General features: G+C 44.8%; 1 protein-coding gene across 2 annotated transcripts in view; it reads left to right on the top strand.

Annotated features, from left to right (window-relative positions):
- Nucleotides 1-27,849, top strand: part of raraa (retinoic acid receptor, alpha a) — a 137,091-nt gene that overhangs the window by 41,364 nt on the left and 67,878 nt on the right. Inside the window, exon 4 of one of the 2 annotated variants that reach the window (XM_084568152.1) lies at nucleotides 21,029-21,825. In XM_084568152.1, the coding sequence (XP_084424278.1) occupies nucleotides 21,672-21,825 (154 nt within the window). In that variant the 5' untranslated portion in view covers nucleotides 21,029-21,671. Of the gene's footprint in view, nucleotides 1-20,740; nucleotides 21,826-27,849 lie in introns of those variants that run through there. The other variant, XM_084568153.1, reaches the window with a different exon arrangement.

The raw sequence follows: 27,849 nt of genomic DNA, 5'->3' as shown, positions 1-27,849 counted from the left end.
TTGATGCTTTAAGCAAGCAGAGGTGAGTGCCAGCCCTCCTTCAAGGATTCCTATGAATCATTGTGTGAGTTGTTTTTATACGGTATTGTGACATCCGCACTTCCACTGTGCAGCCTCCGTGTTCTGCTCAGCCACATTTCTGCACTCCCCCACCTGAATCATATAGGAGCAGCCCTGCCGTCTGCTCATCCATCCAAAAATGCGGGGCCTATATACTCTGTAGCTGGAGGTGTGCGAGAGTAGACGGGGCAGACAGTCTTAGTGTTTTTAATAAGAAGGGCAATAACAATAAATCCTACAGGCTAATCACACTCTCGCCAATAACCCCACACCTCAAACGCAGAGCGATGCGGCATTACCCTGCCGCCGCCTTCAATTACGCCATGCATCATACATCTTATCTCGCTGCCGATTTGATTGAGTGTGCAGCGGGAGGCGTTGCAAACCCTGCATTCTCTATACCAGTGTGTGTTGACAGGAATAGATAACTGCATTTGGGGGGACGTGCGGGGGTATATGGGATGCGTGAGTGTGCGCAGAAAGGGCGAGGGTGTGTGAGCGCGTGCGCGTCAGATCTACAGGAGTGTATAAATCAAAACCAGATGATCGTCCCCTACTCTGATCCGCTCCGTCTCAGCAAGCGCGTTTCTCTTTTCCCCCCTCCTACTGTCCCTGCACTTCCTTTATTCACCTCCTTCCTTCTCTCTCTCTCTCCCTCCTCCTCCTCATCTTCTACTTCTTCTCTGGAACAGATTTGTCTGGGGGCCCCTGTCTAATCTCCAGCCGTGCCGGGTGTTGGGAGACGGGCGACAAATTTTAATAAGCAACTGGGCGCTGTAATTTAGCGGCCTGGGAGGGAGATTAGGCTGATTGATGCTGGGCTCGCCTAATGGTCCAGCCTACGGCTCCCAGCCCAAATTGGTGGTAATGAAAGTTTTGTGCAAATTGAGATGGAGGAAAATACGGCATCTCCTCATCTTCCCTCACTCTCTCTGTCTTCATTCATACTTCCTCTCTCTGTTTCTGTCTCCCTCTTCATTTTCTTCCCTGCTCTCTCAATCTTTTTGACAAGGTGTGTCTTTCTCTGTCTCCCTCCGTCATGTCCTCTCCTTTTCCCTCTTTTTTATTCATCAGCTGTTCTCTCTTTCAAGCTGTCCTTCATTTTCATGTTCCTTTTTCATGCCTCTTTGTCTTTCTCGTCTTTTTTTCCTGCCCACGCTCGTTCTGCCTCTTTACGAAAATCGATTTGATTTTCTCTCTTTCACTAGGTTCTCTAGTTTGTTACTTCTGCTTTACTTTCTTCACACCCTTGTGTGCTGAATCCGTCCTCTATCTTGCCAGTAGGAGTTGGGTCAAGTGTTATTGTCTGAGTCACTCCTGCGTTGTCAGGACATTTATCCAGACCTACAGGGAGATGAGACGAGGGAGCTGATGGCTGTCTACATCTACCTCCATATTTTCCTTTTGTTTCTCCCCTGTGTTTCCCCTGCTTTTTCCCTTCATCCCACCAAATCACTTTCAGCTGTACTGTCACTCTGACAAGCCTCATCTGCCATGCCTTACTAGGCTGTGGAGATCTCTACAAACTTCACAAGGTGTACGCGAATGTGTGTCTGCATTCAGCATTGGTAAACTCTCTATTATCCTACCGTGATTCCCTGTTCAGCTGTAGTTAGATTAATGAAATACTCCACATGAGGTTTCAGTATGAGTTTGTTATCAAATAAATGCAGTTTCTACAAAAACCTGTTTCCTACAGAAACACAAACTTCATGAACCTGAAACTGGAGGGAGCTTTTATCTTCATAAAATCAGAAGGTACTCTGTTGTTATTGATCTCTCTCTCGTGCATTGAAGACACACAGCATTCAAAGTTGTGCAACACTGGTGGGCACACCTTGTATGACCACCAAAACAAATGCATTTTAATATAACTCTCCTGCTCTAAATCCCCCTTCATGAATGTTATTATGTTCGGTTTACGCTGAAGCAGCGTAGTTTGTGGTGCTGTTAAACTGTATTGAATGAAACACTAGCAACACAAACGTAAGTGTTTCTGTTATTTAGCCTAGCCCACTGACTAAAATGGGGTTGTAAAAATAACAGAAACAACTCAGTAGTGTTACACACCACAGCCTCCAGAATGAAAACACTGTAGAATCGACTGCTCTCTCAGTTATTTTAAACAAATGCTGAAAACCATGACCTTCATGACGCTGAGGTTTACTGCAGAACGGTTATATAAGAATACATTAGTTTTCAGTAGGTTACCTAACGAAGTGGCAAGTGAGTGTAAAATGCACTTTCTGCCTGTATGGATGTGTGTGATTTTGCATGAGGCACAGGAAACTGAGGTTTTGTAAGTCATGCATGAGCACATCAGTGTTTTGGCTTCAACTTCATTTGACCACCACTCCCTTATGAGAGAAACAGAGAAAAAATCTTTACATACTGAATGTAGAGAAGTGGAGAGTGGCCTTGGGGGGGGGGGGGGCAGGGAATGAAGCAGCTAGTGGTGGAGTGGTGGTGGTGGTGGGGGGGGGGACAGCACTAATCCCCTGGTAATGGAAGACTAGAGTACTGTATGTAGCGTTTGATATTTTGCCTGTTATAAAATCCTCTGGGAATTGATGTGATGTTGTAAACTCACATGGGATTTCTGGCCCTCTGGGAGTTCAGCTTATGATATGTTTAGATGTACAGCATAAGTTTGTGCGTCATCTATACAGTGTGTGTGGGTGGGTGGGTGTGGGTGGGTGTCAGCCCAACAACATGTTTCCGGGCAGTTTTTAGCCTTGCTCCTTCCTTTTAACTTCCACGCGGCTCTTTACTTGTGGTATTTTTTTATTTTTATCCTCCTCCTCCTCTTTTCTTGCTGCCACCTTGAGTTATGCACTGATCTATCATTAATAGCTTCTCCCTCTGAGGTGCTTAGATATATTGTTCAAGCGGCGGCATGGATGCTCACATCATTAAACAAGCAAACATTTTGAATACGTTCTAAGGACAAAAGCGGAGGTGTGTAGGAGGTAATAACACCAACACACTTGGAAAGTTATCAACATAAAGCTACATGCTTTATGTCCTCAAATTCACATTCCCTCATTTGTTCCCCTGGAAGGCCCCCTGTTAAGTATGTTTCCTAACTCATATTGCACAACAAGCATCATTTTGCAATATCCTGGACACAGTGTGAAAAAGAAGAGCATTCACTCCAAACCCTGCTTGCACTCCTAGAGAGATGACTGTAAAGGCGACCGGTTTGACGCTCAACAGCAGCAATGCACCAGAGTTGGGCAGCTTATCCCGTAAATAAGTGGCAACCATCTGTGAAGTTTATCTTGGCGAGAAGCGGCCCTTGTTGATTGCGCACCAAAGAGTGTGGTTGGAATCCCAGACAACACAATATAATCTTGCTTCCCAAGTCCCAACAACTGCCTAAACGCAGTGTGGTTGGAGAGCTGGTGTGGGTAATTTCAGATTAGATGTGGCCTCCCTCCACAGGAGCTGTTAAGGCTTTGTGAGGTTCACACTCTGCTTGCCAAAGTGGTTTGTTAGACTTGATTGTTTATTTTTCTTGGGCGGAGAGAGAGGTAGAGAGGGAGTTTTGTGTGTATGAGAAAGATGACGGCAACACGGAATGTGGCGAAGACCGAAGACTCGTGGGAATTCCTAGTTTTTGGTTTCCTTTTTACAGTCCTAGCTTGTTTAAAATGTCCGGTGGTCAGCCGTGCAGTAATTTGGCACTCCTCAGCTCGTTGCACAAGTGTTTTTGCAGGCCAGTACGCCTAGCTGTTCCTTGGAGAGGCGGTGAGACAGGGCCGTTTTAATGAATAAACCCTTGGGATAGCGGAACCATCAGACAATACTTGCCTGTCTTTTCTTCGCCTCACTGGATTTTGATTTAAGTACGGTTTGTTTGAAGGTTTTTTAAAGATATGGAGTGATCACACACCATCTACCTCCCATGATACAGGCTAGTGGAGAGGCAATAATGCAAGAAACCAAGAGGATATGAATACTCTTTATTTGCTGAATGCCATCCTCCCACCTCATAGTTTTATGGTAGATGATACTGTGAGATATTAAATGAGCTGACGGAAGGCTTTGAAGTTCCCTTTCATGCGATAGTGGGATATGCCTGATAGTATGGGCTGCAGGGGAGGGGGGGGTTGTCTTCTGCTCCCCTGACTGGTTGCAGAAGACGAGGGAAAAAGCAGAGGGAAAAATGAGGGACGTATAGCGGAGGAGGAAGGGAGAAGGGTGAGGTGCTGATGGGAAATAGACGAATGGCGTGCCACTGTCAGAAGTGGTCATGTGCCGGGGAAAGAGCAGGGGAGAATGAAAGGGAGGATGGAAGGAGGGCTTGACTGATTAACCTGTTTACCTCCCTGAAAATGCTCCGGGCGCCATTCTGATTAAAGTTCAGTCTTTCATCTATCATCGCCACGGCCGGCTTGAACCTTCAGAGCTGCCGATACCAAACCCTGTGAAAACAATCGAGCTTCCACCACATCCTCAAACAGTATATAATTTGCATATAATCTTTCCTTGTCACTTCTAGCTGTTCCTTGTTTCTCCCTCACATTTTGAGTTTGTATGTATGCTTCTCTTTATCTGCTCCTCCTACTCTACTTATAAGCTTCTTGCTCTCAAGGCTCATCGGCAGTGGTGCTTGTGTGCCTCAGCCTGTTTCCTCCAGTGACATGCTTTCCCCAACTCAAGGCTTTTAGCACCTCCAGCATAATACGATTACACCCGTTTGGGGATGGGATATTGTCAACGGCTTTCTATAAATATCCTTCCAGTCCAGTCACAGTAGCACTGTAGCACTAGTACTAGTGGACTGGATGCAGCCATGGGCAGAGGCAGTTCTGCACACAGTGTTCTGGCCACTCAAGCACAAATGTTAGCCTTCTAAAAGCTTTTTGCAGTGTCGTTAGCCCTGTATGAGCACACTCAGATGGAAAAGTAGAAGGCGATTTGGCAATTAGGTTTGACTATGGAGCCTTGGTGGAAGAATACAGTTTAAAAGAAACTGTCCAAAGAAGCTGTCCTTTAAGAAAAACAACAGCGTCAGTCCACATTTGCTATTTAAACTAGACACATAATTCAGCAGCCCAAATCATTTTGATCTTCATATAGGGATACTGGTTACTAAATAGTAATAGTTTTAAATAGCCCTATATTATATTGTACTTGCCTTTCTATCTAAAGTATATGTAGTTGGGTTTGCTGCCACCGGTACCTCACCAATGGATACCTCTAGTGAAAAACGGGTCTCCTTGATTTTCAGTGTATTCTTTTCAGCGTTGCTCTTGTTTTCACTGGTTTCCAGGCAGTCATCCCAACAATTTTATTTCGTAAAATGTTCCTTTGTTTCGCTGCTCATTCTCTGTTTCTTTCTCCGGGCCTCTCTCGCTTTATCTTTCACTGACTGCCTCTCAGGCTGTCAGTGAAAGCTGACTGAAAACACATGAGCATCGGCCTGCCTAGTCATGCCTCGGCACACAATACTTGCCGTGATCAGGCCAAACAGCGAAACATAACCAGCTTTCACTGAAATTAGGCTTCTTGTTCTGTGTTTGCAAAAGGCAAAGTTCAATACTGATCCCATTTGTTTTGTGTTTTTGCAATTTTCACTACAAGGAATGCTTTATTTAATATATTTGTCATAGACATGAGTAGTAGGGTATTTCTGGTTTCTTTATACATGCATATACACAATATTGTGAACTGGACAGACAAGTAGGGAGGATAGATGCTGCATTTTGTTAACGATGTGGAGAAAATATGAACGTGTGCACATCTGTGCACACAAAATTAGCTTAGGGAGTGTTATTATTAGTCTCCACGGACCCTAACCCTGGGGCAACAGGAAAGGTTTAGGTGATTTCACTTCAGTCCAGACAGCCTATATGGTGGTGCAGCAGCCTGTGATGAACTGATTTAATCCCACTGATGGTGCTCATAACACACAGGAAGAGAGATAGACATGAGGGCACACACATACACAGTGAGTCACCCTTTAGTCATACATGTGGACTTAACCGGGATAGTGTGTGTGTGTGTGTGTGCGAGAGAGAGATAGGGGTCAGCGGGGCTAACACAGTCTTCTGGCTGTTCCCAAGGTTAATGTGAGACTGACAGCGGCTGCTATTAGCGGCCCTCAGATGGTTTCCACCTCCCATATGCAGAGCTGATTCATCCCAGTGGCAGCAGTGCATTAAGATGTAACAGCTTTACTCCCAAGTGTCAGGCACCCCTTTAGACAGAGCCTACATCATAATTTTACATTTCCTATTAACTCCTATTGTCTACACTCAACGACAATGGTCCATTAAAGAGATAGGTGCCGCCGTTACAGCCTCATTCGCACGTGTCAATCAGCTCTTCCTGTATGTCATTATTTCATGTCATCCCATTGTGTGTTAATTGAAATACCACAGGCATTGTCTGTATTGTCCATTACAAGGGTATGAGCCTTGTTTCTAAGTGTCACCACTGCTTTAGGTGCTACGGTAGCTCATTAATTTTGATAGTCCGTGTTTGACTTATGCGCGCGCAGAGAGGTGGGGCTGAGGAGAGGAAAAAAACACCAGCAAGAAGAAATGCACACTGGCGCACTGAAGTCTCAGTCAAGCCATTGAAACCTCATTTACATGTTAATTCAAAGACATTAAGCAGATGCTCTTATCGAGTGCAGGTTGATGACAGTGTCTTGCTCAAGGACACTTCGGGGAATAGTGTTGAACAGTTAAATAAAAATAGTCAGGTAAAGTTATTTTCTGTTTTCATACTTAATAGTCACGCTTTATTTTTAGTTCCATTACTTCTAATGACTATCAGGAAAGGCAGCATGAATCAGCAAGCAGCTTTTTTTTAAACAAAACAAATTTGCGATAAGAAAACATTTCTGCATTTAACACGAATATAAATATGCATGCATTTTTTTTCAAAAGTGGATTATTATTTATAGCTATGCTGTATTTCTTAGCTGCTTTTACTCCTACCAGTGCCAAGTATTGGCAAAGAGTGGTGGCGGTGTTCATATAAAGAGTGATGATGTTGTTGTCTCACTGTCGACTGGATGTCAATCAATCAATTAACCAATCAATAGTCATCTGCTGAGCGCCTAAGGACACTGGGGAAAATCTCGCAGAAACACTTGAATCAATTACTTTTTCGCCTCGGCCACAGGCTCTCTCCCAGGTGCACAAACTACACACACACACACACACACACACATTTGTATCGTCTTTCATTGATGCAGCTTATGTATTTAATACGTATGCAGGTTTTTGTGTTGAAGTCACTGCCTCCCACTCCTCCACATGCCCAAACTCCCAAGCATCAGATTGAAGTGCCATGGGGAAAAGAAAAATGAGTAAATTCTGTCTTTCCCCTCATTCCTCATCCCTCATCCCCGTTCCTCCTCCTCCTCCTCCTCGTCCTTTCTCTCTCTCTCTCCCTTAATGGAAAGCAGCATTCCCTGGCTGCCGTCAGCAGCTATAGCCAGCTACACTATAACACAGTTAATAGATAGGCCTGGCAGCTTATGGAGCCCATGCATTTTTAAATGTGAGTTTTATGACTCCTGGAGAGGAGGCGAGGGAAGAGAGGCAGGAATATGCTTGATATTTGTGTGAGAGAGAGTGTGTCTGAAAAGAGAGAGAGAGAATGCGGAGGACAGAAGCAGCAGAGAGGAGGAGGAGTATCGCAATCTTCCTGTTGTTTGTTTTCTCTCTCTCTTTCTCAGGGGAGGTTGCATGTCGCCGTTGTCTCTCTCTTTCTTTTCATTTTTATCGCCATCTCTCTCTTTGTCTCTGTCAAATTCTCTTTGCGTCTTTCTTCGCCTAGATGCACACATGCATGCACTCACATTCGCGTCTGTAAGGTCATTCTGGTCATAAACCCCGTTGCAAAGCAGAAACCACTCATAAGCTGAATCAGTTGTTTTTGTTTTACATTTGCACGTCGTTTTTCTCAGATGTTACAGCTGTTGTTTGTATGTCTATGAATTTACTGGGTGTGTTAGGCACATGTTGCTGTTGCTAATGTTGCAGCTTTTTCTATAACGATCTTTGGCCAGCTCGACTTTTTATAGCACACCATGTTTGGTAGCTTCTGCATCTGTCCTTGAAAGGTCATAGCACGTTGACCACCTCTTTAGCATGTAGCTGTCACAGAGATTGTGTGTTTGGTCTGACACATAAACCCCTGCTTCCTCTTCGCTGTTTCATATAAGAATAAACACACACAAATACACGCATAAACACATACCAGCGGTGCTCTAAGCGGTCTCGCCGTGCCCCACGTATTGCTCCCGTCGGCCTGCTTGTTTTGCTGATGGCACCAGTGGTGAGCTATGGAAATGTATTTCCCCTCCGGGGCAAAAAATGACATGTGTCATGGAGTGTAGAGCGCAATTGGCTCGGGGGTATTATGTGCAGGCGGTACTGCAGCAATTCTGGGTGCTGTCATGAGACATGTGCATAGACGATATTAAAGAAGTGGACGCAGCCACTGTGATGTCACCCACTGGTTTGCGGACTACTGTTTTGAAGCCTCAGGTTTTGCATTTTGGTCGTTCAAATGTTAGTTATATCAGGCTTTTACTGTATAGCTGCATTAAGGGATGGGTTAACACCCGAACAGGTTTACAGTCAAGCAAGTCCAGGTATAATTAGCATAGCAAACACTAAATTATTAACACTAGAGCTGTCTGACTTGTGTGGTTAGCACGTTCTATTAGTAATTCATGTTAATCGTGATAGTACTTGGGGTGCTAATTACGGCTAACAAATAGCCTTACAACCAGATGCACATGCTGGAAAACATGCAGGCTCCTTAGGGTGTCTTTTAGTGCACTCTGAACAAGACATTTTTTTAGGCAACCAAAATGATACAATAATCTTTCATAAACTGAAAACAGATTGTGAAATGGTCCAGAGTCTGAGAGAAAAAACACAACACCCGGAAACAAGTTCACAGCTGTTTAGTATAAGTGGGAGCGGATGGTTTCAAGCAAACACCTTGAAATTGTTCATCATGTTGGCAATCAAATGCAGAACTCATTGCAAGTTTTGCTTGCATGGATCGACTGCCAACACAGAGAGGTCTGACAAAATGACAGGGTCATTTGGCAAAAAAAAAAAAAAACTGTACCCGCCTGAGTTTGCTGCACCATAATCTGACGTCATCTGGCAGTGGGCTATGGTGCCCAAATACATGCACACACAGTGGGTGGATTACTGTAATTGAATATGATTCATAGTAGGCTGTATTTCTTCTGTTTAGCTTGTGACCATGAAATGAACGATAAACTACCTGGACGTGAGATAACTTTTGTCTACAAACACTGCCTGTACACACCGTTGCAGTGTTATGGTGTTGCGTACCTTCAAACTCCTGAATCAGCTCAAACTCAAGAGGGATTATTGTTATGCCCCTAGGAAGGTCTAGGGGAATTAAGGGACGAACACAGGACAACCAATGAAGTGGCATATGTGACAACCATGAACAGAGGCATAAACAGTGGGGAAGGATTGGACTACGCGGTTGTGCCAAATGAAAGTAATATAACAAAACTGGGCCTGGCTAACAAACTTCTCCATCTTGAAAACAACAAACATAAGGCCTGACGATCTTCTCTGAGGTGTATAGGGTGCCCCAATCTTACCTATAGTCCGCACCTTCCACCATAGCTAACGTAGATGACACTCAAAAGGTCCACATGTCTCGATAACAAGGTAGCAGGGTGCAGAGACTGGATCATGTAGACCAGCCGAGAGCGAGCATCCAGGCAGCAGAGACTGGATCACTTGAAAGCGAGCAGCAGAGAGTCTGAGAGCGAGCAGAAAAGCAGCAGCGAGTCAGGAACTGAGAGAAGTAGAGACCGACGAGCCTGTAGGTGGATCTCTACTTGATCTGAATAAACAGGGGAGGGGCAGAGAGAGAGAGAGAGTACGTAGGGCAGCACAGTGGCGTTGTGGTTAGCACTGATGCCTCACAGCAAGAAGGTTCCGGGTTCGAATCTGTGTGGAGTGTTCTTCCATGTTCTCCCTGTGTCTGTGTGGGTTTTCTCCAGGTTCCTCGGCTTCCTCCCACCATCCAAAGACATACTCGTTAGGTTCACTGGTGATTCTAAATGTGTTGAATGTCTGTCTCTCTGTGTTAGCCCTGCGATGGACTGGCGACCTGTCCAGGGTGTACCCCGCCTCTCGCCCGTTGACAGCTGGGATAGGCTCCAATCACACCGTATCAGCATGTGTTTAATTATTGATACTGTCATGTTGATGTATAAGTAGTAAGTTACGTAGTAAAGTACTAAAAAGATCCATTTGACACGGCTGCTGTTACAGTATTCTTACGCACCTGAGATCGTAACTGGGGATGCATTTGGAGACGCATGTTAGTGCCAGGCCTGAACACACATACGTAAAGCTCGTCACTTGCGGTCGGCTTGCCCTGATCGCATCTTGATGCAAGCTCTGAACAGGCCCTGAAGTACCTGAATTGTCATTCTCACACACAAGGTTTTTATTGCTCTGAGTGAAGGACACCAGAAACATCAAATGGTCAGTTCTTCATTCCTTCACTGCGCCTCTTAAGTGCAAGTGTTTTCACGTATTTCTTCTTACTTTCTGTACCAATCATATAACATAACAGCAGTCTTGTGAACAAAAACAAGCCACATAAGTATCTGTCCACTGAAGCCTTTTGCTTTCTGTGTCCTTGTCAGGATGAAAAGCAGATGAAGCTCTGAGCAAATAAACACACAGTTACAAACACACTACGGTAGATCACTCAAGTAATTGAATTCAGCGTTCTGTAAACAAGGCTGTAACAAGCCCTGTGGAAATACAGTGACATTTAGTGTGGTGACTCAGACTTTTCATCACGCATACACACACACACAATACTTGATACCAGCATATTCGCACTTCCATAATCTTGGCTGCAGCACACACAGGCTCATCCTTAAACAAACATGTCCCACATGAGTGCACACAGGCGCACACATTTACATGTAAGACAGACAAATGTCTATATATACACGAAAGTTCAGTTAAACCGTTTACTTCACTTTACTTTGCGTTCATTGGCTTTGAAAATCAACCTTTTAACGTCAGTAATGCCTTTCAAAATACCTGTACTGTCATTGAAGTTGTCCATAGGAACCACAGATTGTCTCGGTTAAGAGGGCACACCCGCTCTGAGGAGAAGATCTTGTTTGATCCTCCAGCGGGCAAGTGGCGGTATAAACAGGAAGGGGCCCTGTGCTTTAGTGCGTCATTTGCTCTCGTGTCATTGGATCGTCTGTGTTGAAATGTGCTGAAGTGTTTCACATAACATTGTTAGCCCGATATCCTGAATAGGTACACAAAGGTGACACAACATTATGGGCAGGCACACACACACACTCACACACACACACAACTATATGCGCGTTGGATGTGTGCGTGTTGGCTGCAGGAAAAATTTAACATCCTCTTGAGGCAGCTGTGTTCTGTTCTCTTGTGCGGCCACAGTGATGTAAATGTCTTAGTAAAGGTGCGTGCACGCATCTGTGTTCATGCGTATGAAATATGACAACTTAAGTGTTTTGACTGTCGATATTCTGTGTGTGTGTGTGTGTGTGTGCGCGTGCGTCTGTGTGTGTGTGTATTGAGTCTGTCGTCCTTCTCAGAAATATGGACTTCATTTGCGTTGGGCCTCTCCCACTAACTGGAACAGGGTTGGAGGTGGACTGAGGGAGCCACCCTACTCTCTCTCTCTCTCTCTCTCTCTCTCTCTCTCTCCGTCTTTCACAAACACACACACACAAACTGATACATGTGCTTACGCATGTTGTTGGACACACTCTGCTCCCTTCCCTTGAACAAAACAGTGTATTGTGTCATTTCCAGCGAATAGAGAAGTGGACTCTCTACCTTTGCAATTTAATTTTGCTTTTGAAAATATGGCCTCTACTCTCCTTTATTTGGAGTGGGATCCAGCTAAATTTATCCAAGACTCACAATTCAAAGTATTTGCAGTGTTATCATTAAGTGCTCCACTTATATCTATTTGTACGCAAAAACTGGGTAATGGGTTTGGCCTTGTCTACCCATTACAGATTATTGCTGATGGCAAATTATTCAGTAATGGGTAAAAGACAATAGACAACAATCACAGTACTAGTTTTTCCAAACAACATGATGAAGAAACTTTATGCCCTGAAGTTTAATCAGAAGTATGTGATGCGGCTAGAAGAAAAGACGATTAGGACAGTACCAGATGGTTGCTGAGGCAGGACCGAAAGAGTGGAAGCATCGGGTGACTATTGGGAAAGAATAACATGCACTACAGACCCCAGACCGCAGGAGGCATGACTCCCTCACCACTTTGAAACCTCAGGGCTTTCTGCTCCATGTTCTGTTTATTTCTTTGCTCCTCGTTGAGTTGTCTTCGTGATCTTGGAGCGCTTTCCCGCTCATTTTCCTCTATTCCTTCTCTGTCTGAGTAACTCTCTCCCTATGTGCGCGGACCCAGAGCACATTTAGCCTTTAACTCCGTTTCTGCAATAGCATGTTAGCCCTCCACCACCACCACCACCGCCACCACCACCACCACCACACCCCTCTCTCTTGGCCGCCTTCCCTCTTTTCTTCCCATCTCTCTCCCTCTCACCTCTCCACTCTCTTCATATTTCATATTAAGCAATCCTTTCCATGAAGCCAGCTGTGCAAACAATAGGGACCAGCCCTCCATGTTTTCTCCGAACGAAAGAAAAATGCAGGCAAAACCTGGATACAACGAGCTCGCCGCACGCCGTCCACACGGATGATCTATGGCCCTTTGTCTCTCCAACCCCCTTTGAGCGCGAGTGGGATTTTCTGGGCAGATATGTTGGTTTTTGTGTGTGTGAGGCTGAGCGGTAAGCGTACGGCGGTGTGCTTATGCGGGTATGGGAGCTTTCTGTTACCATAGCCCCCTGCAAATATTGACCGAGCTGAATAGCTACAGTAAGTCGCTCAAAAGCAAACACCGTGTGTCATGCTCAGCCAAATATGCCTGTTGTTTTGTCACCCACTGTAGCCTTACCAGAAATACTGCAGCTTGCTTAAATCTTAATCTAAACACCCGAGTACTTCCCCTGATTCATGAATCTTAGGTTTTGATATTAATTATTAGAAAGCAATCTGAAACATAACTCACCCATATTTAGCAGAAGCACTGGCCCTTGCTACTTTTCCATCTATAGCTCCACAGTCTGTCTACCTACACTGCAAGCATCTTATTTTTACACTGACATTCCTGGAAATCACTGGCGTTCCAGGGATATAGCTGTCTTCATCTGATACTTTATTTAAGGAACGGGCTGGCGCAAAACTTTAGTTGTAGGTTTCCCTGACTTTGGCAGTTTGAGAATGTGTGTGAGTGGGCGTGTGATGTCAAGGTTTGGCTGTGTGTCTGTGTGTGTGTGTAATTGTGTTTATGGGTCTATGTGCATGCGGGTGGGCAGATGGTCCAGTTCTGCACGGACAGCCACAGTCGCACTCATTTTGTGTGAAGAAAGCCGGTTACAGTCTTATCCTGACACACACATACACACACACACACACACGCAGCTCATCCTCGGGTTTATTTTTTACAGGTGCAGTGCTTGCTGGCATTTGAGATAATTAAAGGCTGACCTTTCTGAGGTGAGGCAGAAATGTCACCCGGCCTGCTTCTCTGACAAGTGGATTCACCCCACGGGGGGGCCCTGGCAAAACAGCTGAGGGTTCTCACCGCCCTGGATGTGCACTTAGCACCCTTTAGCCTTCTTGTGCCACTTTTTCTGACTGTCGTCGAGAAGTAGATCCCACCTCCTGCTCCGTCACCCACAGTGACGGATTGCCAACATGAGCAGACTCGAGATTACACAGGTGGAAGGAGCACTGAGGTGGAAGTATGTTTGGGTCAGATAGTTTGGAGGACCACTTCTCTTACCTTTCACCTGCAATAAAGTAATAGGTCACAGCAGTTTAATCTCTGCTGTAGAGCTAAATCTGCTTTTGGCAAGTCCTTTATTAAGGACTAAGGAGGGTGAATAGGGTAATAAGGTTTCAACAGTCTGGGTTGGTGCTTTGGCCTGAACTAATTGAATTTGCACTCATCAACACTCAGTGACTCTATGTCTGTTTTCTCTTTTTGCATTTTGTGGTTTTGTTTAATTGTCTGTGCTGTTGTGGTGAGTGACAACAGGCCACATATCACTTTACAGTTGTGCCACCCTGGGTCAAGTCTGAACCCAAGAAAATGCAGTTCCTTAACATTAGCTCACTGATAAGCCAGTCACATTGTGAGAGATGCAAAAGACATTTTGAACTCTGATGAGACCACATGAAATCAGATTTTTACTAATGAGATCCAACCCATATTTGGAGGTGGTCTGAAATACGATTCCATCCTGATTTCTACAGAAGTGTATCAGGCTGGATGTTCAGTCTGTGGCTTTTGCAATGTGATATATACCAGTTACGCCAAATCCAGAGCGTAGAAAGAGCTGAGCTGAATCCTTGCTGGTACTAGCAGAGCGCTATAGAAGACAACGCGGTGACTGACGGACAACATATGACGAGAGATGGAAATACATTTTCTGCTGGTACTTTGGGGAGAGGTTCTGTACAGGTGTAGCTGGAAAGAGTCTCAAGGTAGGATTTAAAGTCGTGTCACCAGTGAAGCTACGTTGTGTCGTTAGGGACTCTTAAGCTTGGTTTATCGTCTTGTGTCACTTCTGTGTCGGAGCCTGATGTGTTCTGAAGTGTTGTGGTGACGCAGACCTCAATATCAGTCATTGGTCTGAAATGCATTTCCTTGCATTTCACATGCCCCAGTGGCCGAACAAGCACAGAAGGTTCACCTTCGTTCAGTGGCTTACACACTGTCTCCTTAGATGTCTTCCCTCCTTTGTGTGTTGCTGTGTTTTCATATAACTGTTTTCAAATTTCAACTCCAGCATGAGCCTCTCAGTTCCAATCGCCACTGTGTGAAGTACACACAGAAACTCAGCCCAGGTGATCAGTCACCCCCCAGCGTTTTAGTGCTTAGTTACAGAACACACCAGCGCACAGGTAGAAAGGCTTTCACCTGCTTAGCCCCCTACAACATAGGCTCCATGTAGACCCGTTGCAGGAGTATAAAACAATCTTTGGATCGTTACCTCAACTACCAATTCGTTGGGTTGGGGATGCCTGGGCACACAAATCCAATCTGATCTGATCTGATGAAAATAACTGTGTGGACATTCTGTCCTCAATCTGATTTCAGAAACTGATCTTCCTGCAGTCTGAACAAATCTTTATTTTAGTAGATTTTTTCCTGTGATTCTTTTTACTACAGCTGCTCATTTACTGTGTAGATGAAGGAGATTTTTGTGTAATGAATCCAGTGTCGTTTGGCTTCTTAATTATAACACGTATGCCCTGCTTCAGTGTTTTTTCATTGTGAGCAGGTTATCCAAGGTGAGAGGGTGGACATTATTAGTGACCCTCTTATCTGACTCGTCAGAGTGTCCCACTGTGCCCCTGTTCACCTCACTGCACATGCGGTCTAGTCTTTAAGCAAAAGCCATCCCATCAGAGCTAGTAATGTACAGTAAATGCAGTGTACTGTAAGACACTCCCTCAGGGCACACAGACGACATGCATATGTGATTCAGGGCATGACTTGGTAATACATTAGCACGCACAGGCTGCATGTGTGACCGCACACACCTCCCACGCACTCAGATGCCTAATATATAAGCCTGTGTTTGTCTCATACATGTGGAATACATGACTGCACATATGAAGATTTAACTGTGTAGTATGTTCACACCCATATGCTCTCACAATGTCCTGACTTCCTTCTGACGTATATATCCACCCACGCTGCTGTCCTCATAAAAATTTCAATGCAGCGTGCTTAAGCGCCTTCCATTATGCTTACCGCTGCAAAGCCATACAGGTTAGAGTCAGAGCCCACTCTGTGCTCTTAAAGACTGACATCCACTCTGAGCCAGCAGCCCGTGGCCATTCCTGATGAGAGGCTTTGCTACAAATCTATGCAGATTTTATGTTTAGACCATTACAGTGTAATTCCAAGTCATCTGTGTGGATCTTAACTGGTGAAATGCTAATTGCGGTGGAAATACCACACAGTTCCAAGTGTAAATAAACACGAAGCAGCGTTTCTATCATTTACACAGCAGGTGCAACATATCGGCCGTATTCCAATGACATGCCTACAGGAAAGCAACACCACTCGTTCAAGCAGAAGGTGTCATATAACAACAGGATAGCAATTGACCTGATACTGTGTTTATTGTTCTTCAATATTTGTTACCCTGGGCTGTTGTAAATTGAACCACACAGCACAGAGATTTCCCATTATGATCAGGTCACTGTACTGTGTAGGTTTACATTAAGAAGTGTGCAATGCATTTGCAGGGCAATTACACTTCCTCAAAAAGAGCACTAGTAGTACAGGGAGAGAGAGAGACATCCTATATAACCACGTGGCTAATTCTGCTCAATAGTAGCAACACATTCAAGTGTAGTCCTTTGGCCTCCGTGGCTAGGACAGCTTCAGGCTGGCTTCCAGGCTATACCTGCGCGGGTGTTTATATGCCGTTAAGAGCCATGCTGTGCTTATTTCTAGGTCTTGACAACAACTGTTTTACTTTCTGTCACCAGCCTCCTTGAGATATGTTTGTGCATGCATGTACAGGACAGGTGTGTGTCTGCGTGTGTGTGCTGAACTGTGTTTACGTTCCCATGTACAGACCAGAGTGTCTCTGTATGTCATGCAGTTGCCTTCCCTCGCGGCCGTGTTCGCCGCGTTGTCCGCCCTGACCTCGCTCTGCCATTTACTGCTTTTTCTGATTATTAATTCAGTGTTTGCTGTCACGAACAATTACAGTCTCTCATCTCCCGCGACCTCTAACCCTTCCTCCTCTCTGCCTGTTATACGCCAAGCAGAGTTAAGCTCAAGTGACCCAGTTTGTTTGTTTGTTTGTTTTTCTGTGTATTGTAAGTGATCACGCGCGTTCCCTCAGGAGCTTCCCACCACGAAACACCTTGCCTGCGTCCTTTTCAGTATGTTGAAACGAATTAGACAAATACAGGGTAGGAGAGGAAAACCTTGTTTTGATTCCAGGCCCCAAGGTCTCTGTGCATTTCAGCTGGCTGCACCATGTCTCTTTTTAGACCACGCTGTTCAGTTATATAGCCGCGTGCGCAAAGGCAAACGTGTTAGTAAATTTTTTATGTGCTCATGAAACACCAGCATACAGAATGTTCACATACCTGCTCGATCTTGCGTCTTTAGTGTTTGCACTTGTACATGTATGTTTGTGCGTACTTGACAGTACTTGAGCAAATACTGTGTGTGGAAGGACGAAGAGCAGCAGCATTACGCGCCCAGCCGCTCCCCCCTTTCTCCTCCTTCAGATCGAGGCCCTTTCTGTGTCAGCCGCAGCGTATAGTGCTCATACATCATTCGACAGGAGGCACCCGACGTCAAGATTCGAGAAAACCCTGACAGGAGAATGGAGGAGACATTGGTGTGTGTTGGAGAAGGAGAGAAAAGAGATGTGTGTATAAGAGGGCGAGGAGTATACAGAATTGTGAGGGTCTGTATATGCTCGTATAAACACGTGTGTGACCATTGTTTGACATGTTGTGCGCATGGATTTCAGCCTACCCTATCCAATGAGGTAGGATCAGAGCATTCAGCTGTTGGTGAGCGTTGTGATTAGTTTGTGTACACTGACGGGGAGGAGGATGTGAAGTGTGTATCAGCAGCCTGTCCCAGCTTTGACGTTGCGCATGCAGATTTCGCAGCACGTTAGACAGGTCCTCAGTTTTGTCTTTATTCCTCGTAGAGTGGTGTTTAATCTTTGTGTGCGCTTTGTCCTCACCGCGAGCACTGGGATTATACAGGTGCTCAGCCACATTCTGCCTGTATCCACACCGCTGGGGCTTGAAAGTGGGTATGCATGGGTGCGTGCGAAAAGGACTACTGATTGAATAATGTGTTTGAGACGCTTCAGTTGCACCAATCAGACACTGTTTAAATGAGTCAGAAAATGTTTTTGAGCACTGGGCTTCAGGCATGAGGGGCTCATTACAACATTTGCCAATTAAAACACACACACAAAGGATGAAACAAAATTAAAGTCTTTTATATTTTCAAAACCTTTGCAGATTCTGGTCCATATTAGAAGCCTCGTGTCACTAATTTTGTCAGATTTAAATAGGATGCTTTATAATTTGATTAACTTAATTTAGGAATGGAATGCTTATCTCTGTTGTTTGCAGCTCATTGCCCATTGACCTTTATAGGAAATGCCAGTGTTTCTAAATACACGATCTAACTCTAAGTTCTAAGAAAAGGAGCCGCTTCGCTCATCCCCATCTGTTGACTGTGACATCAGTAACACGGGTTAGCTGTGGGTGCACATCTAAAATTGCTGCTGGTGTAAGGGCACAATAGCGTCAGATGCCACTTCAGAATCACCTATTATGGTACCCACACCGGACACTGTAATGACACTGGTGAAGGAAGTGGCCCGTTTCCAGTTCATTGTCACGGTGAGTTGTAGTTCCTCAATGAAATACCCAGGGTCTTTGAATATTGCTCACATGTACACCGATCAGGCATATCATTATGACCACCTTCCTAATATTGTGTAGGTCTCCCTGGTGAAACAGTTAGACATGGGCCTTCTGAGGGTGTTGCTGTGGTGTCTGGCAACAGAATGTTGTTAGTGGGGGCCTCTGTGGATCATCTCACAGATACTTGATCAGTTTGGGATCTAGTGAATTTGGAGGCCAGGTCAACACCTTGTGCTGTTCTTCAGTTGTTCCTAGAGCTTTTTTGTGCCTGTGTCATGCTGCTTCCTGCTGGGGATGGCTGCTGCCATCAAGGAGTGTCATTGCTATAGGGTGGGGGTGCCTGGTTTGGTCTGCTCTAGGTGGGTGGAACATGTCTAAGTAACATCCACATGAATGCCAGGTCCAAACGTTTCCCAGCAGAACATTGTATTGTCACGAGATGATCAATGTTATTTACTTTCAGTGGTTTTAATGTTGTGGCTGATCGGTGTGCATCTATATATATGTATGGACTTTTGACAGTGCTGATTAATTTAGATTATCACGTCAATGTGCAATGTAGGCTATCAAGGCTGTGTTTTATACAGATAATGATCGTGTGGTAGTGTGTATAATGGAACCAGCAATAATATCTTAAGGGCCATTTGCAGCATGTTTCTCTTGACGCTCTCTCAGGTTATTAGGGTGGCTGGTATAGAGTGGCTTTAAAAGCAAATGAAACTATACCCAATTCCCATGGGCTTTAAAAATAATACGCAAAAGCTTTCAAAGTAATACATGCGCACCCCTCAGCACACATTTCCTGACCGCCGCACAAACCAGCTCATTGTGACAGGGTGACGTTAGAGCGCTCGGTGACTGATATAAAGCCAAGCCCATAAAATTAGCTCCATCTGATTAAGAGACATGTCAGCGCCACACTACTTACACTCCCACAGAGACACACATTGTCACGCTTCCTTTCTGTATGCACTTATATTATAACACATTCACACAGAGACCGCAAAGTATTCTAGTGTTAGTAAGAACACATTTTTTTGCAGACGCTTTTTATTGAGCAATATTGTTCTGTGAAGGACAGAGGCTGCGTTCACATTTAAAATAGCGCCCATCTCGGCCCAACCTGGTCATCTTCTTCAGTGGAAAGAATCCAGTGTTGTCAATAAACTTGCCAAAAAAACTTTCTTCTGACGTATGTCCAACCGATTTGATGCTCTACATGTGCACGAGCATGTAAACGCATATATCTTATCAGATCATTTTATTTAGCTTCCGTGTCAAATTGATTTCAGGCTGCAGACCAGTGACAATGAGTCCAAACCTTCAGAGAGGGGCATTATCAACGAAAACAAACCGCAAAGAAACAAAATGAGTGGAAAAATGTGTCATTAAATGGTGGGATGAGAATGAAAGAGATGTGACGCTGCCTGTTTACTGAAACGCTTCACGGTGCCTCCTCTTACATTTGTTATTGATCTGTACGTGGCCGCCTCCCTCCGGTGCGCCCCTCTTCACCTGTCACATCACGATGCTTTATGTGCATCATACAAGTGGGAACAGGCACGCCAGCATGTCTGACGGGACAGCTCTCGTTTTACGGGAGTTCACCCATGATGTCCTGGCGTGATTCATGCTAGAGTACCACATTCCTGAGCAACGCTGCTCATGCAAAGACACATTCGTCCTGCGTTCTCACTGAGCTTTTTCTTACTTTTACTGCTGTGCATTACAACCACTGACTCTTAAAAGGGTCATTACAGGGGAAAAAGTAAAGTTATGCTCTTGTTATGACAAGCTGTTCTGAAGAACTAGCCTCTCTCATGCTCTTGTATATGCTGTGATGCTAATGTACCACTTCATGATAATTGTGTTCTCTGGGTGTATAGCTGTCAGTGCCCTCATGTCTGCTTGTGCTTTCCGCGGCGGTCTGCTCCGCTCGTTCGTGTTTCGCCCTTAATTTGGAAGCAGACTCGGCAGCGGTAGATCTCTGGCGGTTCCTAGAGTGGCGCCTTGGGTCTCACCTCTGCCTCCCGCAACTGGTGTAATTAGCAAAGTTTTCCTTTTGTGTTGCTCTCTTCGCTTATGTTTTGGCTCGCCTCCCACCGTATTTGTAGTCTGTCGCTGTTAATGAGCGCGTGCGCGAGCGTACAAAGCTGCGAGCAGACATCACACACCCACCGCTCTCGTCGCAATTTTAACACTCCATTAGATAATTAAGGCGGATGGGGTGTTTTTGTAACATTTGAGATGAGACATTACCATTAATTAGCGTCAAAAGAAGAGAACTGTTTTGCTCAAGCACTTAAGTACAAAGGGAAGTGATCTCTTTACCTTGTCACTGAAGCACTAAAGAATCTCTCTCTTTCTCTCTCTGTGTGTGTGTGTGTGTTTTTTCTTAGGCAGAGGCTTTGCAGCCACAAAGAGGGGGCCCGTCCAAGGAAAGCTGCTTTCTTCTGGCACCATGTGATCTGTGCATTCCCTAGGAGTGCTCTGCAGGGGAAGAGTGAATCTACGACGCCCGTGACAGCTCCACAACCACTAGCACCCCTATCACCACTATCGCCGCTCCTAGCCGCGGCCATCAAAGTCACCTTTTCCTGACTCAACTCGCCTTCTGTCTCTTTCCCCCTCCTTCGTCTTGAAGATAAGGAATGGCCGTGCTACTTTTCTGCCTCTCCAACGCCTCTTGCAAATAAGGCCCTTTAGCTCGTTTCACAATACCAGAGAAAGGAAGGATAAAACGCTCCACAGTCCCCCTTTATACTTCTGCCCCGGGTCACTTTTTTATCTTTGTTTCCTTGGTAACTCAACCCTCAACACACACATTTGCTAAAGCATCAGGATTTTTTATTTTTTTGTCCTGGTGGCATCTGCAGCAGCCGTTTTAAGGAGCAAGTCATTTTGGAATACCTACTGATCCAGCCTCCCTATGGGGGATTAAATCATTACTGGAATCCATACTGACTCCTCGTTGGCTCTGTTACATCTTGCTAAGGGTTTTTCATTGAGGTGTGTTTGTGACTGGAGGTGGACTGAGCCATCATGGCAGGGAAGGGTAACCAGGTGCCAGGCCCCCACCTCAATGGTTTCCCCATGCCCACCTACTCCTACTTCTTCCCTCACATGCTGGGGAGTCTGTCTCCTCCAGCCCTGCCAGGACTGCCCATCAGTGGATACAGCACCCCCTCGCCAGCCAGTAAGTAAACTTTAGTCTTTTTTCTTTTGGCTTACTCTGCGCCGGTTCATGTTTCAGATGTGGAACTGAGCTAAGCCCTGGCTGTTGTGCAGGTTGGTTTTTGATTGACAGGAGGCGTGGAGAAGATTTACTTTCCTTTGTGTGTGTCCTGGCTTACCTGTGTGGCAGCACACGCTTTCCGGTATAGCTCCCCTGCTGTGTGTGCGCGTGCGTGCGTGCGTGCACATACGCTCACATCTGAGTGTTTGCTGGAAAAAGAACACTTTCATCCCATCCCGTGTGAAAGATGTATGTGTTGGTAAACAGAGAGAGTCTGCCCCACACACACACACAGAGAGATACACACACCCACATCGCCTCCAGCTCTGTCCTTAATTTACAAACCCACACACATGGAAATGACAGCATAGATCACAAGGAAATGAGGCAGGACAGCCAGAAAGCAGCTTTGTTTATTTGGGGAACACAAATTTGGCAAGTGTTCCTAAAATAAATCTCACAAATACTATCATCATAGCCAGCGCTCATGCTGCAGCTCGTTTATACAATTCATCCAAAGCATCAGAACTGACTTTTAAAGTTGCCTAGTTAAGTCAGCCTCAGAGAAAAGTACTTTTTCTTAAGGAAATAAAAGCAGCTATGTGGTGTATTAATTTTATACACATGACAATCTGTTTAGCAGTGGTGACAGAAGTATAATGATGTTCTGCATTGAATATTTTACCAAGTATAATCAGCAAATTGTTGTTTTGTATTCTACATAAATATTAGTTTTATATATAGTTGACTAACTGCTTTCACAGTGTTATATTACTGACGCCTTATTTTAAAGGATAGTTTTAACTCCTTTACATGAATCCATTTTCCAGTGTGTTATATGCTTTGCATTATAAGGACATCTCCATGTGCAGTGAAAGTAAAAATAACAGCCTGTGCAATCAGAACATTTCATTTTTACAAGTTAATCTACTTAAAGAATTTTCTCAAAATGTATTTTTGACAGAGACATAATTCATAGTCGGACCCAACGCCGTAACCTGACGTGCACCTCCCCGGGAAATACAGTATAACAGAAAGTACGCGCCATGTCACCGACCGTGACGGCTGTGATTGGTCTAAAATGCATTTCCTCGTTCATGTGACGCTAACGCAAAGAAAACTGACAGCAGCTGTTACCCAGTCTCACGTAGGGTTTTCGCTGTCATGAAATTTTAGTCGACAATAAAGTGTCGTGCATATTAATTGCAATTAATAATATGTATTTTCACATCGAGCGGCCACGTTTGTTTGCCTGTAGCCTACATGCCATCACCTTATTAGAAATGAATCGCCTTGAAATGCCATTAGTGCCATTAACCACTGCAGAAGAAGGGGACTCAGCAATTCCAAAAACTATTTAGAGTGAGTCCCAGTAAACCTCAAATGACATGCCTTTTTTTGGAATACAAATGGAAAGTATTCTAAGGATTTTGCAACATAATCACTGTCAGCTGAAATTCATTACAACAGGCCTGGTCTGCAGTAAAGATTGGAATCATTTACTGCTTTGGCAGATTTTTTAAAAATGTATTATGGAATCTATTGTATTTTAGAAATTCAGCTTTTTTCACATGCAGAGGCACACAGTGCGGTATGAATTAAAATATGACCCACTAAAATGTAGTGCAATGGCGGTATGCAGTCGAATAATTATATATGTAAATGCACCACCGCTGCTGACTAGGAATTAGAACCCTAAAAATACTTTGAAGGAATATATTTGTGCAATCCCTGAATCTCAGAACTAAAGAAAAGGAGGTGCAGACATACAGTCAGTTTGTGTGCATTAGTGTGGCTCTCACAGGTTCAGAGGGGGTCAGTGTATTGACTTTCTATCTGCTGGAGTTTGTGTTGGCTGTCAGCGTGGAGGGAAGTGAAGAAAAGTCAGTGCCCAACCCAGTCACTCCCACTTCCCCAATACCAGATACCCCGCCTCGCTCACAAAGACTGGAGGTCCCGTCAGATTCCTCTTTTTACACTGTTGCAAGCGTGTGTGTGTGTGTGTGTGTGTGTGTGTGTTCTGTGTGTGTCTACTCTCCCAGCGTTTGCCATGCGGGGCAGTAAGATTTCTTCCCTTTTGCCTGGACAAACATTTCCTGTCTGTAAACACTGGAGAGCCAGGGACACCACGGTTTCCTGACATGCACGAGTACACATTCACACTTGCACAACATAAACACAATCTTTGCCCTTCATGCTGGCTCACTTTCTCCTGCTCCTCCTCCTCCTCCTCCTCCTCCTCGCATGCAGATAACTGCAGACGTGATTCACACACACTCGCGCGGCAGTCCTCTTCTACATTCTTACACACACTATAAAAACCCAGTCTTCACCCCTCACTCTTCTTCCTGCCGTCCTCTTGCCTGGCAGATCGTTCCTCTCTCGCCCTTTTTCTTGCCTCTTTTCCCTCACGTTCACACACACCCAACCTGAGCTCCCATTCAGTGGTGAGGAAACGGAGAGGAAGGAGAGGGAGCGCTGAGGGAGAGATAGTTTGTTTGGAGCTTGTATGGGGGATTTTCATAATGTTGGATTGGAAGGAAAGAGAGCTAAGCGCCGTCCTTGATGGATTTTAAACATGGCAGAGCTTCCAGCGTCGGCTGAATGACTGTTTGTGTGTGTTTATACGGAGCAAATAATGTCGCTTTTACTTATAATGGTTTTTCTTCACGGTTGTCCAGAAGAATCATTTTGTCATATTTGTCCTTTCAGTCATTATCAAGGTCAAGCTTTTGTTAGAAAATCTTTATTTTTTTTTTCCTTGGCTGTGACTGAATGACGCTTTGTATCTTGGCCTTTTCATTTGAACTCCCATACATTATTTTTGAATGTACACTATGTCAGACATACAGCCCTTCTTCTCTAGATTTTCTATAGACATGATTTGAACTGTGGTTTCCATCACTGTTCAAAATAATGGATTTCGACTGCTTGCGCTTCATAACAATATGAATAAGAATTCTAAAACGTCTTGTCTGGTTTTGAAGTTGTTATGGCCCAACTACGTCTGAAAGGGGTTGTGACTTGCTGATTTACATCCTGACTGTGTCTTTGGTACACGAGCAGCTGTATTTATTTATGTTAGTTCCCTGTCAGTGCAGTCTAATCATGTACGACGCAGGGTTTAACTGCAGATGTTCCTAAAAGATGTCATTTTGAGTAAATGGTCACAAAGCTAGGCCTCGCCATTCAGTTTTAACGCCGAAATCTTTTGCCATCGAAATCCACTTGAGCTGTAGCCCTTCCCTTTTGTCTGTCCTTCTTTTCTGTCTGGTGTTCCTCCTCTGTTCACACTCCTCCTCCACAGCTTTCAAGGAGCTGTCCAGCCCGTCTGACTACGAATCCTTTTGCAAACCACAAAAGACCAATTATTTGGGCCAAGCAGAGCAGAAGGCTTAATCCAGGCCTTACAACACCGCTGCCTGTGTGTATGTGTGTGTTGTGGTCTTCAGCTCCAGCCTCCTGGGTTACATCTTCACATCACATTATCTGAAAATCATCAGGTTAGGTTACGCTCCGGAGCAGATCTGTTGCGGATATTGATATTACATTTATTGCCTGCAGCTTTATTAGTTAACTGAATATTAGCGCTATAGATTGATCACACACCCACAAACGTGCACGCTCCTCTATTTAACGCAGCCAAATATCCGTATCTGATAGCATGTGCTCATGGCGCGCACACTCAAACATAGACGTGCACAACTTTCATTAGTGTTTTCGATTAAATCTTCCCATCTCACGCCTGTGTGAATATGGAAGTATCTAGCGATAACACCCCAACTATTGATCCCGCTATTATCATTAAAGCTTTCTGGTGTCTGTCACCAGCTCCAACACTGCGCTATTACATTAGCGCAGTGTTATGAGGGATCATAATGAATGGAGCCCGCTTGCTACCTGCTGCCACGGTGGACTAATTGGCTTTTCCCCACAGAGCGCTCTTGTTTCAGCAGCCACAGTAATTGCTTGGTACAGGAGCGTTTCCTAACACACACAAGCGCCATCTCCTTTGACTTATTAAGGGGCAAAATGGCATTTATGAATGTACTTTTGGGCCGGTAGGAGGAATATGAAAGGATATTTTCAGACCTCAAAGAACGTTGTGTGTGTGTCAGCTATCCCATTAAGCAGCTCACGGTGGAATGTACTGACCATGGGTAAATATGGATATGGTAATGTTGGGCAGTGTGTGTTTGTGAGAGTGTGTGCCGACAGACAGGTGGTTCCTCTCTGTCCCGGTGGTCTGTAGGAATCAAGCGGGCATGTCGGTGCGCTCCATGGGTGGCAAAAACACACATACGCTTTCCCATAGGCTTGTGTGGTACAAATGAGGATAATGACAGTGAAAAACACTTGTGTTGTGCTGCTGCTTGGCAGCACTCGATGCAAACGTGCATCCTATTGACTCAAGCACCTTCTCTCTCAGGCTGCCAGGTGCCAGCCCCTTAACTACTTCAGAAAGACACACACAGACTCCCACACAGAAGCGCTTCCTCTGGGGAGCTGGTTGTCATTATTGGAAAGTCATTTGAAATGTGCCAATACTCTGATGGCAAGGACGCAGGCTTATTAAACATGGCGTGTAAAACACATCTAGCATGGCAGCATAGTGGCACCTTCACCAGGCTTAATGACCTTGTTAATTAACTGTTCAGCACTGGAAGGCTGAAAAATGAGCTCAAGGTCTGTCCTATTCTTAAAATTTTAAAGAAGCAATTGCCTCGGATGCTACTTTGAGATACACGTTATCGGTATGTAGAGTTTTGTACTTAGTGTTTAATTGGCTTACAATTTAATGGGCTTCATTCATGCATTGTGTAAAAGTCCTGTCTCATTTCTTAATCTGAAAACCCTTTCTCCTATTACACATACACAAACCTCTGGTTCATTCAATGCTTTCAGAATCAATGCACAGAGATACAGTGATAAAATGTGTGCAGTAGAACATTCTTCACACTGATACACTAGCTTGACCTCCATATTCTTTCTCTATTGCTACATAAAGGGGGCATGTAAAGAGAGATGTAGTATGAATACAACTCAGGGACATTGGAAAAATTGTACATTGTGTAGAGGTTAATATTGTCAATCCATACAAGTTACCCCTACACAAGACTACAGCTCAGAGCTGCAATAATCAATGCTGAAGCTAAAGTAATGGCACAGCTTTCAGACCTTAGAGTGTATTTGACAGCTTCGGTGAACAAGGATACGGTAATGTATGTGCAATAGCGTGTGTATAATATGTGTGCTTGCCCTTGTGTTTGTGAATTTACCGATTGGCAGTGTTCTCATTTGTGATTTTATTGTGGATCATCAACTTGTGCGCTTGGGTTAGCAGGTACACCGTTCGCGGAAAGGAAAGCAAAACTGGTGGTAGTGAAAAGTTTCAACCCCCAAGTTAAAGAGTCGTGAAGATGGACAGAGTGGACAAGGCTTTGGAGAAAGTTGGCTAAAGAGGGAAAGCAAAAATGCGAGAGTGTTACAAGCCTTCTGGGCAGATGTGACAGAAGTGTGAGCCTCACACACACACAAACACACCCACACACACACACAAACACTGGCTTTGGCAGCGTCCGTGTCCTGTGAAAGCATCATGTGCCAAAACAGCAGCAAGCTTTGCCAACAGGGGCTCCACAAGAAAACCCATCACCCTCTCCATTGGCCCTCCGGCCTTTCCTCGCTTTCTGGCTTCTGCTCATCTCCAGCTCTCTCAAACCTCTCTCGTGTCTTTTCTCACCTCCTCTTCCCAGCTATCTTCAATCACCTTCCTTACCGGCACACCTCCAGTCTCCTCGATCCCTGCATCTCTCTATCTCATTCTCTGCTCTGCTTCCTTCTTCCCACCCTCCCTCTCTCCACCTTAGGACTTGACAGAGCTATCATTACCATGCCACCTATTTACTCGCAGCCTGTTATTTTCCATTTGCTTTGAGGGGACCCAGGGCCAAATCCCTGCCCACAATACTTGATCCTAGCCAC

Source organism: Chelon labrosus, assembly GCF_963514085.1.
Source record: "Chelon labrosus genome assembly, chromosome: 19".
Taxonomy (NCBI): domain Eukaryota; kingdom Metazoa; phylum Chordata; class Actinopteri; order Mugiliformes; family Mugilidae; genus Chelon; species Chelon labrosus.
Note: the sequence above shows the minus strand (reverse complement) of the source record. Positions and strands in the feature narration are given on the sequence as shown.